General features: G+C 39.8%; 1 protein-coding gene across 7 annotated transcripts in view; it reads right to left on the bottom strand.

The window, feature by feature from the left end:
* The window catches only part of JMJD1C (jumonji domain containing 1C), a 115,272-nt gene that overhangs the window by 39,255 nt on the left and 55,656 nt on the right, over window positions 1–20,361 (bottom strand). For 5 of the 7 annotated variants that reach the window (XM_083439892.1, XM_083439893.1, XM_083439890.1 and 2 more), the window contains one exon: window positions 13,691–13,804. Coding sequence is in view for 2 of the 7 variants with exons in the window: in XM_083439890.1 (XP_083296016.1) it covers window positions 13,691–13,804 (114 nt within the window). In the remaining 5 variants the exon portion in view is untranslated. Of the gene's footprint in view, window positions 1–13,690; window positions 13,805–19,866; window positions 20,074–20,361 lie in introns of those variants that run through there. The other 2 variants (XM_083439894.1, XM_083439895.1) reach the window with 2 other exon arrangements.

The following is a 20,361-nucleotide window of genomic DNA, read 5'->3' as shown; positions in this document are numbered from 1 at the left end:
AGGTCAATGGCCACAGTCCAAAGTCCATTTTGGGGCCTAATGCAGCCTGCTGGTCAGTTTAATCCTGCCCCTGCGGCAGTTTATTTCCTGGGGTAAAATCCTAAACCTCAACAACTTCAACCCTAAAAAAAGCTCAACAACTTCAATCCTTTGGTCGGCCCTCACGGCCCTTCACTTCATCAAATCTGGCCCTCTTTGAAAAAGGTTTGGACACCACTGTCTTTATGCTGAATTACCAGTGAAACCTTCAGGAGCAAAATGGCAGCAATGAGTGGGGATCAGAGATAAAAGTGGGTGCAGTATAATGGAGTTGACTCTTGAGCAATAGGCTACATTTTAGCCATGCAAAACAAACAAACTCACTCTTTTCTTTTTTTTTAAACTAGTATCTCCATCCAGGATGTTCACAAATGCAAACTGCTAAGCTAAGCATATGGGTTTCTAATAGTATAGACTGAGTGGCTTGTTTCCAGAGAACAAAAAAGGTCACAGGAACTCTAAACAAAGAATGAAATTGGTATAAAACGTGATTTGTGAACAGACAAAATTTCTCCATTTCTGTTCTGGCAAAGTAAGACATGGGATGCTGACCATGAAATCATGTCTAACAAGTAGAGGTGTTTTGGGAAATTGTTATGATTGTCACACAGCAGCGGCTATAACTCCTGTGTGTATGTGCGCTCGCTCGCTCACGTGCAACCCCCAATTTGCACAGGGGTTACGTTCCGGGTCATTGCAGACTTGCGTAAAATTGTGTGGACTTGAAACACCCTGTTCCACCCTTTCAGTGACGTCTTTTATTACGTTTCCGGGTCCCTTCCAATTTCATTGTTTGTTAAGAGTTCCTGTGACCTCTTCTGTTATTCTGATACTTTTGGGGACCCCTTTCTTCTTTTCTTTTATTAGTTCCAGGGAAGCCAGCATGCAGAGAACTTCTGCATGTGTGGGATGAAGGCGAAGACCTTTAAACTTATTAAAGGTTGCTGATATCAGGGGGAAGCTTCCGTAGAACAAAGGTTGCTAACTCAGTCTTGCATGCTAGCCACAAATTACACAACCACCTTCTGCCCAGAACTGCTGAATCATCATATAGTTCCATACTGAAAAATATACGGAGCCTACTGTGGTGTTTTAAGTTTTTAAGGTGACTTAAGAATATGTGCAACTTGATCTGTAAACTGTTCTGGGAGAAATGTGCCTAGGGCTGCAAACAAACCCCCAGACATTCTGTAGAAAGACTACAGACTACTCTACTCAGTCGCTATTACCAAGCAATCTCCACTGTTTTGCATAAACCCCAAGTCCTTAAACCAGGAGAAGGGAACCTTTTTCAGCCAGACAGTAGTGGGCAGGGCCAGATGCAAAAATGAGAAGTGTAATGGATGCAACTCTTACCTTTGTACAGAAGGCTATATTTCACCCTTGCAAAAACCAGAGGTATATGCATATAAACACATCTCTCCATCTCACATCCAAACAAGAAAGTCAAATCATCCCAGTCCAAGGACACATTCCAGTCAGACAAATGCACTTCAGGAGGACATGGAACAGCACTAGTGAGGGGTGTGGTCTAGGGAAAGGGATGTGGAGTAGGAAAAGTCCCAAGTTTGACCCAGAGTGCTGCATTTGACCCCTGGACCTGAGGTTCCCAACCCCTGCCTAAACCAATCCTCTTCAAAGAAGTCTTGCTTCCAGACATTTTCATTCCAGTATACTTGCACTGACCATTAAGACACACTTCCTCCTCTTTCCACACTGTCAACTACCTTTCACTTTCTAGTACTTGAACTGCTAAATGCAGTCCTTGACTATCGCCAGCTCTTTGATTATGAGAAAGTGTATAATTCAATTCTGGAGTCAAACTTATTTGCCACATAAAACACACAATGTTTATAAATCTCAACAGAAGGCATGGATGTATCTTGAGATACTCCTGATGCCACAGATGTTTGGCCAAAATGTTTGCATGGCTCACTCCCCTTCCTCCAAGCACTTGTCTCTCCCCACATTGACCTCATTACCTTAAACTAAGATGTATTAGCTTCAATATTTTAAGTTTCAATTTCATCATCCAAATTCTACTTTAACACTTTTCATTACTTTGATCAAAGTATATCTGAAAACATTCAAAGCAGTTAGGAGTCAAATGTTCAGCTGCTTTAGCAACTCCAGAATCAACTATGACACGTCCTGCATAATGCTGGTAAGCATGACTAACTGATTTAACAGGCAACGTAGAAACATAATTGAGGCCCGGTCTTCAAACAAACTTGATTTCCCCCCCCCTTGTTTAAACACACACATCTTGCATCAATCACATAGTCTGCCATTCTGTTACATAGCCAGGGACTTACTGGAAAAGAGACTACTCTTTTCTGTACCTTGGGGGCGGGGGGACAGAAGGCACAAGTCAGATCTCAGCTTTGCTGATTACTATTTTCATCTCCAAACATTTTCGTGGTCTATTTTTGTGATTTCATAGAAACAAAATGTTAATATTCTCCCTGACCTAGATAAAACAGATTATGTGCTGCTGCTATATAGCAAATCCATTCTCAGTGGTACTAGCAGCTGCACACCTGGGGCTGGGGAGAATCTCAGCCATTTTATTACCATTTGAAAGAATTCTAATTAGGAAATATATGATTGTGAATATTTACTGGTCAGAGGAACTATCACATTTCACAATGCCAGGAATTAATTAACAGTGCTTTGTGGATTATCCAGTTGTATTTTTCTTGTACATAACCTTGTAATAGGTGGTTATTTATATACCACCTCTTACCACCTTGTAGACGGTGATGTAAAGCTACTGTTTTGATGTTTACAAGGTACAGAAGTTTGCCCCTTGATTTATAAAAGTATTTATATATCAAGGGGCAAATTTCTACACAACAGTAGCTTATAATCATCAAAACAAATACTATATTGTTGGCTAGTAAAGTCACCATAATTTAAATGATCTGAATTTGCATCCTGATGTTTATTGTTTGTTCATTTTTAAATCCCTTCCTGTCTGTCATCAGAAGTATTAAAGTTACCTGAAAATTACTGTATACCATATTTCCACACATTAGGCTAAAATAAATTCTACTTTGACTTTTTTAATTAATCTACAACTTTCACATCTTGAACTTTCATTACTAAGATTTAGCTACTGACTATATGTACACACACTGTCTCTCTCTCACAGGGATGAACCATGTTAAGCACTTTTAAGTCCTATTTCATTTCAACACGGAGTTAAGCATTATTTCATTCTCACTCACTGAAATAAATTGAACTTGGAAGGTGGTCAGCTTTGGATACGCCTGTGCTCTTTCTTCTCTAGTTTACAAATTAATAACAAACATAAGGAAAGCTTGTCAAAGACATACTATCAAGGACAGAATTCCAAATATAACATTATAAATACAAAAATGCACCACTAATGGCCTCTGTGCCAGATTAAATACAAAGACATCACACTACAAGCATAGCACAAAGCAAAATTTAAGTCACAAAACCGTTTTCATCTGGTGCCTAAAGGACAGTGGAATAGGCACAAGGCAAACATGGTTAGGAACGGTGCTCCATAATTGGAGTACTGCTACAGAAGATAATCCGCCTTCAATAATTACCTATTGGTCCTTGAAAGTGGGAATACTCAAAGTAAGGCCTCAGCTGAGGATCTCTCAGTATATCTTCATTTGAGAGAAGGCAGTTCTTCAAATATTTCAGTGCCAAGTTGTTTAGGGCTTTACAGGACAAATGAGCACTTTGAATTCCATTCAGAAAGAAATGGAAAGCCAGTGGAAATTTCTCAACAGTAAAAGATGATCAACCAGCAGGTCCCACTTAATCTGACCACTGGCAGACCTACACATAATTTATTATAGTAATCCAATGGATCCAAGGCATGGTTTTGTTTCATGGGAAATTAAGTCACCTCAATACTTTTTTATGCGTCTCCAGGCGCTAACAGCACTATTATGTGTCCCATAATGGTTTAGCTGGGGGGGGGGGGGAGAGATTTAGCAAACATTCATAAAACAATGGTGGAGAGGTCACAGTTCTACAGTTAGTGCTGTTGAAAAATTCTCAGAGATTAATCAACAGTGTTTAAAACCATACAAAATAGAAAGCAACTATGCTTGCCTACTTCCCAAATATAAGCCGCACCCTAATGTAAGCCACACCTTTAGAATTGGAGGGGGGGGGGGAGAAAAAATACTTGAATATTCCTCACTGCTCCTGGCTGCATACTGGGTGCGGGTGGGGAGCACTCTTGAGCTGCCACTGTTTGTCCCCGCTCCTGGCTGCATACCGTAAGGTCACAAATATAAGCCACACTTTAACTTTTCAAAGGTCGGAATTTGGGGGGAAAGTGAGGCTTATATTCAGGCCAATATGGTAATTTAAGCACTAGAAATAGTATCTGTGTCACAGAAATGCGTTTACATGGTAACAGAAGAAATAACCAACTGTGTATATCCCTGGTTATTTTACTGGAGGTTTTTGTACTGTATTTTATATTGTTTACTGAAATAGGTTCTTTACAGTGAAAGAAACTCCCTCCCAAATATACTGTTTGTGATGCAGGACATATTGACCAGCTTTTATTCCCCTCCTACATGAGCTCTGCAGGTGCGGCTTTCTCCCGATTGAAGTGCTGAGTGTGTGAGGACCCGGACATTCGCAGGGAAACCAAAATGCTTGTTTACAAAGCTATTGTACTACCAACCTTACTATATGCTTGTGAAACATGGACCACTTATAAACAACATCTCCAACTCCTCAAAAGATTTCATCAAGTGTCTCCGAAAAATTGTACACATCACTTGGGAAGAGAGGCGAACTAACACCAGTGTACTGGAAGAAGCAAAGCTCACCAGTGTTGAAGCAATGATTCTTAAACATCAACTTCGTTGGACTGGTCATGTTGTGTGCGGATGCCTGATTATCGTCTTCTAAAGCAACTATTCCAAACTTAAAAATGGAAATGCTGGTGGTCAACAAAAGAGGTTTAAAGACTGTCTCAAGGCAAATCTTTAAAAAATGTAGTATAAACACTGACAACTGGGAAACACTGGCCTGCGAGCACTCTAGTTGGAGAACAGCCTTTACCAAAGGTGTCATGGGCTTTGAAGACACTCAAACTCAGGACGCAAGGGAGAAACGTGCTAGAAGGAAGACATGCTTGGCAAATCCACACCACTATCAACTCCCACCTGAAAACCAATGTCCCCACTGTGGAAGGACGTGTGGATCCAGAATTGGCCTCCACAGTCACTTATGGACTCATTGTTAAAACCATGTTTATGGAAGACAATCTTACTCAGCTATGTAAAGGTAAAGGTACCCCTGCCCGTACGGGCCAGTTGTGTCCGACTCTGGGGTTGTGTGCCCATCTCACTTAAGAGGCTGGGGGCCAGCGCTGTCTGAAGACACTTCCGGGTCACGTGGCCAGTGTGACAAGCTGCATCTGACGAACCAGAGCAGCACACGGAAACGCCGTTTACCTTCCCGCTAGTAAGCGGTCCCTATTTATCTACTTGCACCCGGGGGTGCTTTCAAACTGCTAAGGTTGGCAGGCGCTGGGACCGAACGATGGGAGCGCACCCCGCCGCGGGGATTCGAACCGCCGACCTGACGATCGGCAAGTCCTAGGCGCTGAGGTTTTACCCACAGCGCCACCCACGTCCCTGGGTACTCAGCTATGAGTGATCGCCAAAGAAGAAGACATGTGTGAAGCTCACATGATGAACTCTCCTTCATTGGAAGTTTTTAAGCAGAAGTCAGATGACCATCTGTCTTGGATACACTTTAGCTGAGATTCCTGCATTGCAGGGGGTTGGATTGGATGACCCTTGGGGTCCCTTCCAACTCTACAATTCTATGATCCTGTGTCTCTAAAGTTACATATCAAGCAATTTAGAGTGATATATCTGTTCTGGCGATGTATGAAGAAATGAAGAAACAAGAGAAAAGGGAGGAAAACTAAACTCCAGAAGACAAGGTGATGGTTAGGTGATGGCTATTGTGGGGAAAGAAATTAATCCTCTGCTCCTCAGTTTGCATAGTTTTCCCGCCCTCTTTTCATGTATATCAGTGGTAGGGAAGCTCCGGCCAACAAGCCTATTTGCTTATTTATACAAGATCTCTTGCTGCCTCTTCACTGTAAGGTCCCAGGAAGAGTTACAGCGATATTATCATACAATTAAAAGCAAGTAAAACAGTTTATGTACAGTTAGAAAAACAATTCCTAGCAAAATCAGCACAGTTAAACAGAAGAGATAGGTTCGATAACAATAAAATCTTTAACTGTCAAAGTCTGTAGTGACTGCAGCCATTCAAATGTTGCATAACAAACGGTAGGTATGCCAATGAATGTACATAATGCTATGTTCCCCTTAGTTAGCCCAAAGGTAAAGAACAGAATTCCATTAAAAAGCATACAATAAATATGACTTGAGGTTTTTTCATTTAAAATCCTGTCATGAACACTACCTTAAACTCCAAATGTAAAACAAAAACTCAGGATATAGTATTTGTATAAAACATTAAATTTCTAGACCTGACAGTAGCCTGAAAAGCAGCCTGAAAACATGTGGACAGTGCTAGGGGAGAGGTGAATATGATATGTAGGAATTTGAGTGTCCTGCATAGCTCTCTTTGCCTCATGACCTCCAGAAACAGAATATATGCAGGTCACAGGGGCAATGAATCTGGGTGGTGACATTGCTACCAGCATGCACACACAGGTTTCTCTAGTTTGTGTAGTGCAAACCTACTTAAAACAGTAGTTTCACCAGCAGAACACTCCCCTCTCTGACCAAAAGGAAGAATTTTTGAAATTGCTTTCAATAGGCTTTTTTTCTTTTCTGTATTACCTCAGTAAATGTTAAGGAAAGCAGATCAGCTTCACAGAATACATCAGCAAAGATTGTAGCAGATGTGAAAGGGGGGGGGGGACATGAATCCAAAAAATAACCCTTACACAAAATCCAATTTAAGCCCAATTTTTCTTTTTCTCACATTCCTGCTGGAAGAGATTCCTGAGGAATACACTACACAAAATAAAAATAGTCCAGTAAGTTCACAGTTAGGGGCAGGTCAATGTGAATATCAGAATGCAAGGAAGCAATAGTATGGCTGCAGCAGAAAATGGGAAGCAGGCCAACAGCTCTGCTGAGAGTCTAGTGGCCTTTGTCTCTTCTCCCTCAGCTGCTATCTAGAAGCGGCCATCCTACTATTGCTTCTGTGGGTTGTTGTTTTGTTTTAATTCCTGACTGCCTCACTTAATATTATTTATACTCTTCCTATCAAGCACATTATTGGGGCAGCTTACAATGAAATATTGAACACACGGCAAAATACAAAACAGAAAGCCAAAAACAGCAAGTTCATAGAAGCAGCATACGTATCAAAATAACTGAAGAAAAACAGAGGACAGTGAAAATCAAATCTCTTTACTCTGTTCCCATTGCTTTACTGCTTTCCTACTCCCTTTCCCTCTCAAGGTTGTGTTCTCATTCGTACCACAATCTTTCCTTCCTCTTGTTACTCAGAAGAAAGTCCTCGAGTTCAATGGTACTGACTCTCATGTGCACATGACCATCACTCATTGGCATAAAGGAAACCTATTTATCCCATCTCATCTCATCCAAACACAGCCACTGCCTACAAAGCCTGCAATGTGTATGGCAAGAAATAGCTCATACACCACCACACTGCTGATTTACTTCCTCAAACTAAACTCTAAAGGTTTTCTTGTTAGGAGCTTCCTCGATAACTATCCATAATATAGATATAACCAAACACAGGCTAAAATGACTGCCAAGCAAAATGCTTACATACTGTTGCATAAAATGCAACAAATTCTCTCATATATCCACTTCTGACTTTCCAGAGACATTTGCTTACGTTTTTCAACAAATCAAGTTGTAATAAAGTTATTTTCTTCTAGAAAGACAAACATCCAGGTGGTGATAAATTACACATGCCTCATGTGAAGTTTCAAGCCCAATTTAAATATGCAACACAGCCATATGGAGGTTGCTGCATGTGGCAAAGTGTTTGTGAAGTTTCCTAAGCAATTCCAGACATTTTCTCCCCACAAAGTCTTTTTTTTTTAAATGAGGGTTTAAAGTAGCATAATGAAAAAAATCTAGAATTGTATACGAAGTTGTAACCTGGCTGTCCAGCCACATGCTCCATTAAGCTGTACGTGAATGGGTCATAAGGCGTTGAAGAAATGTGTTCTCTAAAATTAAAAACCTAGATTAAAATACCAACTATATGAAGTTTGTAAAAACTACTATTTAAGTAAAGAAGTGTCCAATACAAAATTTGAAAGAAATATTTTTGAATAGAAATGATACAACACTCACAGAAACTATGTATCATCTTCAAATAACCTGCAACTCGCAGTTCCAAGAACTTTTATAGAACTGTTTTGGGCAGCTTATTATCAATTTAATAATAATAATAATTTAATTTATATCCCTTATTATTATTATTATTATTATTATTATTATTATTATTATTCATTATTATTAAACCATGGGCATAGGCATGATTTATTTTGGGGGGGCAGGCTTTATGTTTGGGAGGGTAGAATCAAGTTATCTACAATGCAAATCATCAGTTAGTTAGGTATTATTATTAATTTACTTGATTTAGAGAGGCAGCTCCCCACCCCCACCCCTGGCTATGCCCATGCTATATCAAACCACCTGATAATGACATTAATTCAAATTATACAACAACAGCAACAATTCAATTCACATCCTTCCCCTCTTTCCAAAGGAGCCTAGGGCAAGCAACTCCTACCGTTCCCAACAAACATTGGCATAAGTTTGGGTTTTTGCTTTAAGATTCCTGTGATATTAAGGGATTGGCACTGAGCCTGCAGAGCAGATGGCCAGGAGCATGTTTTTGGTCTCATTACAACAGCTATCACTTACAATGTAACTTGGAATACAGTGACCACCAACCAAGCTGCCAGCATCAACCTGCCTCCCTCTCCTTGTCTCCCATTGTCTTAAAACCTGGACTATAAACCAAACAGTTAAGGCTGCATAGAGAGATTCTAGTTCCTGGATGATATAGGAATCCAATCAAACCCAAGTGTCAAATTGCTTAAGTTTTATTAAAGAAGACTAGAAAGGGGGGGGGGGAGAGAGAGAGAGAGAGAGAGAGAGAGAGAGAGAGAAGAAAAGAACAGGAGTGTTTCCAGGGAAAGAAGATGCAACAGTTTAATGGTCTACCTAAATCTATGTTGAGCAATTTAACATAGCAAAAGCATTTTTGTGGTAACCCAGGGTCACACAGTTTGCGCCCAGGGAGTCTAAGGATAGTAGGAGAATAACAAAGAATGCAGGGAAAACAATCCATGTTTTAGGAGGGTGATAAGTGACAACAGATGAAGTAAACCAGCAGAATGGAGGGCTGCCTGGGGCTTGGTATATACTGTATGTAGGCAAGTAAACACCAAGAAAGTTGATTAAAGCCAGGAATCACCCTGACAAGGGGAAAGATGGTTAATCTTTCCCAGTGAGACAATCACGTGGATTTAAAAGAGGATTGTTTAATATGTGTCATGAGATGCTTCACATGATTTATTTTTATTTATTTAAAAATATTTATAGGTCCCCTTTCTGAGTAAAATTCTCTTATGGCAGCTTACATCGTAACGACTTAAATTACAGCTTCAACAATAATAGAATAAAAATACACTACAATATTTTATTATTTAATTGGACTTGTTAGTTGCTTTTAAAAAAGCAAATACAATCTCAAAGTGACTTACAGTATAATTCAAAATTAAAATCAATATAAAGCTAAAAATATCTTCAGGAAAAGAAAGGGCTAAGCAGTAAACCCTACACAAATCTGAAGCGGAGTCCCTAAGATGGTTGGTTGGCGCCTTGTACACCTCCTTCTGGCAACTCCTGCAACCAGGTTGGTGCCAGATGTATTGCTCATCAGTGAGGTTGAGAGTGGTTTTTTGTTTAATTTGGCAATGCAGAACCTCCATACACACTGCTCAGGCTTGCGCCCCAGAGAGGTCACTTTGGTGCTACTAATGCAGCGGTTTGACTTCACCCCTGAAGGCACACTGCATTGTCCCTAAAGACAAATGGATGCCAACAAGGCCATGAAAAAGCAGACTAACATACCTTACCCACTAAAAGAGGCCACACAATGTCTAAATGCTCCATTAAAAGCCAAAAGCCTCGCTGAAAATAAGTGTTTTTGCCTGGCACCTAAAAATAGCTAGTGATGGGAGTCAGGCAAAGCCTGGGGAGCGCATGACATACGCAGGGAGTCACCACTGAGAAGGACCCCAAATTATGAACACAGGGTCCAGGTTTGTTCAAATAGAGAGAGGTGGTCCTTGAGGTAGAGGAATACAAAAATGCACAAGGCTTTGTAGGTCAAAACTAGCACTTTCAGTTGAGCCCAGAAGCTAACTGGTAGCCAGCACGGTTATGCCAGAATTTTATATGTTCTGCTTTTTCATGTCTCATACTGGTCAGCAATCTGGCAATCATATTCATCAGCAGCTGTAGTTTCTGAACCATCTTCAAAGGCAGCCCTGCATATAACATGTTGCAGTAATCTAGCTTAGAGGTTACCAGAGCGTAGATAGCAGAGTTTAGGTCAGGCATGTCCAAAGCCCGTTTCAGGGGCCTGCTTAATCCGCTGGTCTGTTTAATCTGGCCCCTGTGGCAGTTTATTTCCTGGGGTAGAATCCTAAAAAAAACTCCACAACTTCAACCCTAAAAAAGGTTAACAACTTTGGTCCTCACGGCCCTGCACGTCATCAAATCTGGCCCTCCTTGAAAAAAGTTTGGACACCATTGGTTTAGGCTGTCCCTCTCCAGATAGGGCGCAGCTGGGCCACCAACTAAAGCTCATGGAAGGGACTCTGCACCACTGAGACCACTTGAGCCTCAAATGACTGTTTATTAAATCTGTATACAGTGGTACCTCTGGTTACGTACTTAATTCGTTCTGGAGGTCCGTTCTTAACCTGAAACTGTTCTTAACCTGAAGCACCACTTTAGCTAATGGGGCCTCCTGCTGCTGCTGTGCCACCGCTGCGCGATTTCTGTTCTCATCCTGAAGCAAAGTTCTTAACCCGAGATACTATTTCTGGGTTAGCGGAGTATGTAACCTGAAGCGTATGTAACCCGAGGTACCACTGTACTGTCCCTCATCTGAAAATCACAGACAGGGTGGCTCACAGAATATAAATACAAAATGAGAATGCAAAATACAGATATAAAAAACCCAGTCTATTACTGTGGCAAGGCATCATTTCAGTACTGCCACATCTGCAGATATAAAGGAGAAAAAGTACTGTATGTCATCAGCATATTGCTGACAACTTGCTCCGAAATTCTGTATGACCCCCCCGCTCCTGTTTCATGCTGATATTAAACAGAATAGGGGATAAAATTGAACCCTGAAGAATCCCACACTGAAGGTTCCATACAATACTCCCCAAGTGCCATTCTCTGAAAACGACCACCCAAATTGGATCAGAACAGGGCCAACCCCCCCCCCCCAACCAGCTCATACAGCCATTCCAAAAAGATACCATGGTTGATGGTAAAAGCCACTCGAGAGATCAAGCAGAATTAACAGTGACACACTTTCCTGAAGTTCTCTTGGTATACCAAGAAGCCAAACAGGCACTATATAAAGTGGGAGAGGGCGATCATGTCAATGTTATGGGCTTTTTGCATATTCCACAAACCTGCCAAGGATTCAACAAGAGCACCAGTTACATTCTACTAAACACCCACACCAACAAGCTAGGAATGCTAACAGTAACACATGCAATCCAGAATATAAGACACAATTTCAGCAAAGCCATCAGCTAAAAGCAGAACCATAACTAACAAAAAAGTTGTGCAAGCATATATCACTTGAAACAAACAGGTATTTAAAGCCATCCTGAAGGACCAGTGTGTTGCAGCTTTCTGGACATCTTTTGGCCACAGATTTCAGAGTAGTGGGGCCAACCACAGAAATGTCCCTGCCCTTCATGTTTACTAATTTCACTGATAGTGGTGGCGGGCAAATGAGGAGGGCCTCCCACATTGATCTTAATATAAAGGCAGGTTAATATTGGTGTAGGTGGTCCTTCAAATAATCCTGAGACAAACTATTCAAGGCTTTAAAAATTAGAACCAGCACTTTAAATTAGACTCAGAAACACACTAATAACCATAGAATCACAGAACTGCAGAGTTGGAAAGTATCCTGAGGGTCATCTAGTCCAACCCCCCCCCATGGCAATGGAAGATGACCACCCAACCTCTGCTTAAAAACTTCCAAGAAGGGAGAGTCCACCATCCCTCGTGGGAGTCTCTGTTCCACTGCCAAACAGAAAGGTCAGAAATGGTCAGAAAGTTATTCCGGATGCTTAGTCGGAATTTGCCTGCCTTGCTCCCTTCAAGTCTTGAGTAGCTGAATTTTTAACTAGCTGAAAAGCAATCAAAAGGCAGCCTCAGAAAGAGTGTGTTACAGTAGTCAAGTCTGGAAATACTGTGGTTAGCACAAAGCTCACCAGATAGAGCCACAGTTGGCACACCAGCTGATGCTGGTAAAACACACTCCTGGAGACTGCCATCATCTGAGCCTCCCTTTTGGTTAGCACAGAGTCCAATAAAATTTTCAAACTGTCTGCTCTTTCAGGAGAGTGCAACCTTATTTAAGAAGAGCTGAAAAGCACTTTCCCATACATGGCTTCTAGTTATGATAGCCAAATATATTGAAATCTTAAAGCAATAGGCTTTCTTGAAGCAGGTTCATGTCACAATTCCTCTTAAAATTAAAATCCTAAGAAACCTGTTGCCAAAAATCTTGCTTTTGCTTTCAAGTAGACACATATTCCAACCAATTAGTGAAAAATATACTATTACTGCAGAAGCAAAAGAATCACAAATCAACCATCCTGCTGTCCTAAAATGGGACAATTCCAAAATAGTTTTGAGACTGCAGCCTCAATCAACTGACACCATGGTGATTAACACACAGAGAAATAAGTTTAATTTTTATCAACGAATGACCAAGAATAATGTCAAATGTATTTTATAAAGCAGGGGTGGCCAACTCCCAAGAGACTGCGATCTACTCACAGAATTAAAATCTGGCAGTGATCTACCCCCTTCAGGTCAAAGTTATTGAGCTTTTTTTTTAGGGAGGAGGAAAGCCCCGATTTTTGAGAATTCAACCTAAGCTCTAGGGACAGAGGGGAAAAGCCACTCATCAATGGATTACTGGGGAAACAAACAGCCTCACTGAGTAAACTCTGTATTCCATTCTGCAGATTGTGCAACAATGGAGGGTGGGGGCGAGGGGGCAGGGCCAGATTCTATTTTACCAACACTAAGGAAAGGGACCCAGCCATAGACAGTAGATTGCAATTGACCTCTTGGACATCCCTGTCATAAAGCTAAGACTGCGACCAGAGAATAGCTTTAGGATAATGAACTATTCCTAATACTAAACTGCTGTTTTTTCCCCAGTATATCATTAAAATCTTTCCCAGATGTGCCACCAGGTCCTAAGAGAAGACCATTCAGAGAGCAGAAGTATCACAGATAGCTGCTCAACATCAAATCAGAAGAACAACTATATGCAATTCAATTTAGCCAGATAAGTTAGTTTTAGTAACAACTGTTTTCCTTACCTGATAGGGCTGAAAGGCACTATCTTCCGCTACAAAATCCAGCTGTTTGTCCACAAGAAATTCAACTGCAGTGATAGAATTGTACAAACTTTTCCCAACCAATGGTTTGAACGTCTGTGGACAAAATAGAAGCATTTAAACATTATGCTTTCTAAAGATCAAAGCATTCTATTTTTAAATTTTGTTCAATAACTATAAAAATAAACTTATCAGCTACTTGGATATATAATAGTATCTGAATAATTATTTAGATCAATAATTACATGCCCCCCTTTTAAACAGTAATATCCTTAATGCATTATTTTTTGGGGAAGATTTTCAATCTCATTCCAAAAACAGGGCAGACTAGCATCACAGAATGAAATTGCTAATAGAAAACGGTGGAAGACAAGCTTCTGTTCCCCATATCTGTGCATTTTCCAACATATAATCTCTTTTCCTCTCCCCAATATGTGCTTCTGGCAGTCTATCACCATGCCCACTCTGCCACAGTGCACTGTGTCATCAACAAATTGCTAGATTTGATAGTTTCTGTGTTTTCAGCACATACAAGCAGCAAAAAGAAGCCTATAAAAAGAGAACACATGCACAAGAGGCTGTAGAGGTGACAAAAATAGGCTTAACCCACCATAAAATTCCTTCATCTGCCCACAACAGATGGGACAGACTGAATAACAACTTTAGGGCAGTCTGAGCAGGAAGGTGGCAACTTCTAAATTACAAAACAGGAAACAAGACTGACCATTGTGGAATCTTTTGGGCCAAAGTTTGTGAAATGATAAAAGAACCCAATATAAGGAGTTTCCTTAGCTACGATGATGAGAAATGTAGAGCACGGGCACCACATCAGACCTCTGCAATTCACTCAGAATCTCAATGGTTCCATCCTTATTTTGATTTGGCTCACTGTTGGGGGGACGTGTGCACAGGCCAGGTTTCTATAGAAAACATGAACAGTGTCTCTCAAGGGGGTTTCCTAGGAAGGAGCATGGTGATGAAGAGAGTTTGGTTATAGAGGTAAAGCCACCTTTGCTGAGTGGAATATAAAGCTTGGTGGTTTGGACTGGTGCCCTGGAGCTCAGTTTTACAAGCTGTACCATTTCACCAAGCGACAGGGAGATACAGACGCAGATACAAGATGGTAAGCAAACAGAAGGAACAAAAGAAGGTCTTTCTTGTTTTCTGTTGTGTTTTTCCTGCCTGAGGGGGAGAATGAAAAATGCCATTGCTGCCTAGGTTTCCTCCCTTGGTTTCAAATAGTACAGGCTAGATATGGCAGTGAACACGAACAGCCCATCAGCTCCCAACTGTTGTTTTTTTAAAAAACCTGTGAAAGATACCCAGTAATATTTAGATGTGGTGTTCAACTACACAATAGGGTTGCAACAAAGGAAGTAGAACTTACAAATGGACTAGAACATGGGGATCAGAGATCGTGTTCAAGATAATGACAGGCAAATTACTGGTATGTTTATTACATTCAACTAGAATATACAACTAGCATGTATTAGGTTTATACTATGGCCTTCAATGCTGCCCATTTCAGTTATCATTTATCATTTCTTTGCTAATGTAACAGCATTTCTGTTCCAGAAAGAAAACACTTCTTGATTTTGAGGCACAGAAGAGAGATGGAAGATCTGTCATTAGTTAAGAGACAAACTAAGATAGACTCAGGGAACCTTTTTGTTCCATCAGTTTATTTTCTAGGCTTCTTACGCCACTGGCCACCAGAGTAAGCTTATGTAGAATCACTTGCCCTGACTATGTATATGAACAATAGCTTTCCATGAACTCTGGCATCCTTTAGCCATATACACCACTCATGGAGTACAATACTATGTCACAACTAGGCTTCGTATCACTACATGACAACAAATGGCCCCAAGCAGAAATTGGTTTGACTGATGAGAAGATAAAATGAGCATACAGTAAGATAACACCAGGCTCCACATATCCTGAAAAGTACAAGTATTTCTTGCGGGCCAAGGAGTTGGAAAAATACTTTTCAAGCAGCTAGGAGGAGCTCCCAATTAACTTAGCCTTTTGTGCATTTGCTTTTGTTTTATTATGTGTTTTGTGTTTTCATTTTGTATTTTGATGCTGTGAATTGCCCTGTGATGTCCAGATGAAGGACAATATAAAAATTTATAAAATAAAATAAAATATATTAAAATATATTAAAAATTGCCAGCAGCACCTTAGAGACCAACTAAGTTTTTTCTTGGTATAAGCTTTCGTGTGCATGAACACTTCTTCAGCTTTTTTGATTTTTTTATATATTTTGACCACGTCAGACCAAAATGGCTACCTACCTGAATCTATAAATAAAAATGTGCACATGCATCACAGAAGACGCAAGTAACATATCTTGGAAGGCTTTATGTACATGCCATCATGTTACATATACATTTTATCAACATGAATGTGTTTTCCCATAGAACAGTAATTTCATAGTTGCTAATCTGAATAGCGTTAGCATAATCCTGGCAGATGTGAACTAAGATATATATTTTTTTACATTAAAGGAGGGTCATAGGCATTTGTATCAATTCTTTAGCTGGCTAGGTATACCTATTTTAGAATTCCACAAGCAGTTTAAAACATTTGTTTAAACAAACAAACAAAATCAATTTAAGACGGTAGAGCAGAACTCCTGTTTGCTAACTTAATAGTCAGAAATGAGTCTAGTAGTTAAAAATGTTCCTTGTGCTCAGCTGTTTTCCCCACCTCATACACCACAATAATTCACATCCAGCTTCCAGACACAGAATGGATGCAAAGATAAACAACAGTAACAATTTTGAAATGTTACCATGGAAACCCCCACAAGGACACAAAATCTGCAGGCTGCGGGCCAAATAAACTCCTTACACTGCTCTTGGGAAGGCATTCTGTTCTCAGTAGATGGCCCTATAAAAGGTAGAATGGCTCAGCCTGATTAAAAAAAAGCAGGAAAAAACAAACATTTCCAACCAGTAGTCCTTGAGGCAACACTATTACAAGGACACCCCTTCCAAGCAGTATTAAATAGCAGTTTGCTTCCAACTTTTTCTTTAATTGCTCAATTGAGCTGGTGTCCAGATATGAAAGGCGAAAAAGATAAGAGGAAATTAATCATTGTTTTCTTTAATTCTAGCACATTTGCTGTGTTAAAAACAAAAAAGGTTTTGAAGGCCTTTCAATTACGTACTTCAAAACTTCATAATTTTCCTTGGATAAATGGGGAAATTGACAACTTTTAGGTTTGTGGGTAGTTAAAGCTAATTGTCACTGGAAACAATATCAACATACAGATCAATAAATAATATTTTGGTTAGTGTGCTGCACTTGATAAAATCTGAACTACTACTATTTTATCGTACTTAAGTACCAAACTCTGCCTCCCAAGGCTGACTTCATTTCAAAGGTATTTGCCTTATATGGTGTAGTTGTTTAATTCATATATATACGACTGCCTGGAATAACTTGGCAATCTTCTTAAAGCTTCTTATTAATGGAAACTTTGTGTGCCAATTAAAAAACCCCCTAAAGATCTGCTAGTAACTAAATTAGTAGGCAAAATTCAAGCCACCTAAAGTACCATCTGCTCATCCACTCTGGTCTCCCTTTCCTATTGATTCCATGTCCTACTGTCTCATAGCCTCCAAGGTTCCTCCATTCCCTTTTCACCAACATCAGTTACTCCTGTCTATAGAACTTGTGTAAGATATCCCTCACTAAAAACTGATATTTCATGATCCTCACAAAGCTGCACTGTTTTTCAATACAGGTAACTCTTATCTTAAGCGAGTTTGGTCCCAGGGGTCCAAAAACACAGAGATTCAGCCCCCCGGAATCCCCCCCCCCAAGGTGCAAGGCTACTTACCTGGTTTTGGAAACGTGATGTGAGGACTCTTGACATGCTGCCTCCTGGTGCCTACCCAGAGCCATGAAGGCCCACAATCACAGCTGTGCATGGGTAGGGTAAATAAATGGAGAGTGGGTTTCTTCCTCTCTCCATTTATTTATTTATTTTCCTTCCCAACCGTGCAAAGCTGCGATCGTATAAATAAAGTAAGCAGAAGATGTGTATTACCTGTATTCTATTCTGACCTCCCCCAGAGTCAGTTATTCCGTAACATCAAAATGCTCAGCCAATTAAGGAAGGGGATGCTTATTTATCTATGTGTAAGCATCAATGGTTTTAAAATTCATTATTTTAAAAATGTTTAAAGCCTCATTATTTGCTTCTATCTTCTAAAACATTCCAGGTGAGCTGCAACAAGTATCTAATAATATTTAACCATTAAATCTGTAGGTAGCATTTTTTAGAAATGGGAGGTGTACAAGGTATAAAACTGACAGGAAACTCAGACAGTTCATTTTAATAATATGAGAATATTACTCAAGCTAATCAGGTGGTTTGCCTTTCCCATGAGATTTAAGTCATTTACTAATGTGAAAAACACATTCTTTAGAAAACGTGACCTCCCTCACCCTCCTTTCCTTGCAAAGGTCAAAGGGTTCTGAGAGTAATGTTAAGCAACTAGTAGTGCTGGCTAAAGTAGAAATTAAATTTATGGGATGTTTAGGTGTAATTACCAAAACAATCATGCCCAAACTTGCTCCTCATTGCCCTAGTTTTTAGGGTGCATTTTCATACATTCAATGTATATGTGGGGAAACCATGGTCGTTTATGAACTGGCTTAACTATAAAAACAGAAATAAATCAAAACACAAGTATCACTTTATATGTAAAGCTTATGGCATACTGTTAGCATGGATTTTATGTAGTAGCTATACAGTACCTCCTTTTCCAATTCAGGATCGGAATAGGCCACATGTTTTAAGTGGCACCCCATATGCTCATTTTTCACCTATGATGCATGCTGCATTAAAAAAAACCAGACCTCTGTGAACCCAAGTAAATAATGACCTATACAGGTCTACAATAAATTTATATTTTTGCTTCTTCTGTCTCTGGATTCTTTAAATCAATAAAATGATATTAATAAAAACACACATCTATCATTCTACAAGTTACTTTCATTGGCTTAGGAAGCTGTTGTCAAAGATACTGTGAACCAGATTGGGCTACAGACTATTTTTAGCCCTACTGCAAAATGCCATGTTAAAAACAAGGGACAATTTAGAACCAACTATCTTTGCAAAAGTAATAATAAAGGGGAAGCGAGAGAAAGGAAATTTCTGCTAGTAGGATGAAGATATCTATATTACTATTACAACCTCCTTTTTATACTAACACTCAGAACAACAGTCTTGTTTGGGTCTCCATGCAGAACTAAATTCCATTCATATGAGAAAAAACAGACCAGCCGATCCTTCTCTGAAAGACTTTAAAAAAGCAAGAGTTCCTAACAGAATTCAGCTGCTCAATCTCTCCACTCCCAACTCCACACACACACACACACACACACACACACAAAATACCATTTCGATTTCCTGTCTGCAGCAGGAAATATATTTACTTAATAGCAGGAGGCATTGTATCATTCTGCGTCGTCTAACTGTCCTTTCAGAAATAATCTTAGAACTGTTCTTAATTATTTTGTGATGTTTTGTAATTCAAATAGATATTTACTACAGATTTTTTTATACATTTCTTATTCAAACTTGCTAGAATTCAAATAAAGAATAATTTAGGCACTTGAGAAAGCTAGCAAACAAGGTTTAGATCCTAGATTTGTATCCTATCAAATGTTGAAACCACTGGAAACAAAATAATTACAAGTTTTTAAAAAATGAGGAAGCAGGGAATGAGGTTTGACACATTTTTGCTATATTCTTCTTTAAATATCCAAAGGCATACACTGTTGACAGAACTTTTAAGTAGCTTTTATTAATATAAGTCAAGATTTAGAAATCATTCATAATATATGGAGAGCTACAACGCTAACCTTATTTTACTTCAAAGTACCTTTCATTAATATTTAAAATTTTCACAAGACATGCCAGCCAGTAAGTAAGCGATTTCTAGTGCTCGTCGCAATATAGAATTCAACACAAATATACGTACAGGGAACAAAATCTAACCTTACAATTACACAAATTAGAGTCTCTCCCCACCTCCCCCACCCCAAGAACCTAGGCTTGGCTGAGCAGATTACAGCTCTCTTTGTCATCAGCAATGTGTGTGTTAACGACTAAGAAATCCTGCAACTGAAGCACTTACTGCGTTCCCAGATCTGGGTCATGATAATTTCTGCCAAGGTCGCTTACATAACAAAGCAGTCTTCAAAGATACAAAGGAACCGTCAGCTAGCAGTCCATAGGAGAGAAAATGTCTGGAACAATACTTTTTCGCCTGCACATACACTGCCTTACAGCCGAGCAGACACGGAAAGGAGAAGCTATCCCTCTGCTTACGACATGTTGAAAGAAGGGAAGAGGCGGTGCTCTGTGAACTGTAACTAATCCCCCGTCACAGGTGGTGATGGAGTCACTTCCAGCACGAGTCACATTACTGATTACTCATTTGGCTGGGCTGGCCAGGGAGCATGGGTCATAATTTTAACTACAGACAAAGCCAGACTAAAGGAGAGACTGGCAGCTCAAGTTTAATATCCCTGTACAGAAAATGCAGGTATCGGGTTTCCACTTTCCTGAATTACTTACAGACTATTCAACGTACGTTTACTCAGATTTTAGTGAAACTTGTTCATGTAGG

This window comes from Podarcis tiliguerta (assembly GCF_965153285.1).
Source record: "Podarcis tiliguerta genome assembly, chromosome: 5".
Classification (NCBI taxonomy): domain Eukaryota; kingdom Metazoa; phylum Chordata; class Lepidosauria; order Squamata; family Lacertidae; genus Podarcis; species Podarcis tiliguerta.
This window is presented reverse-complemented; position numbering and strand designations above follow the sequence as displayed.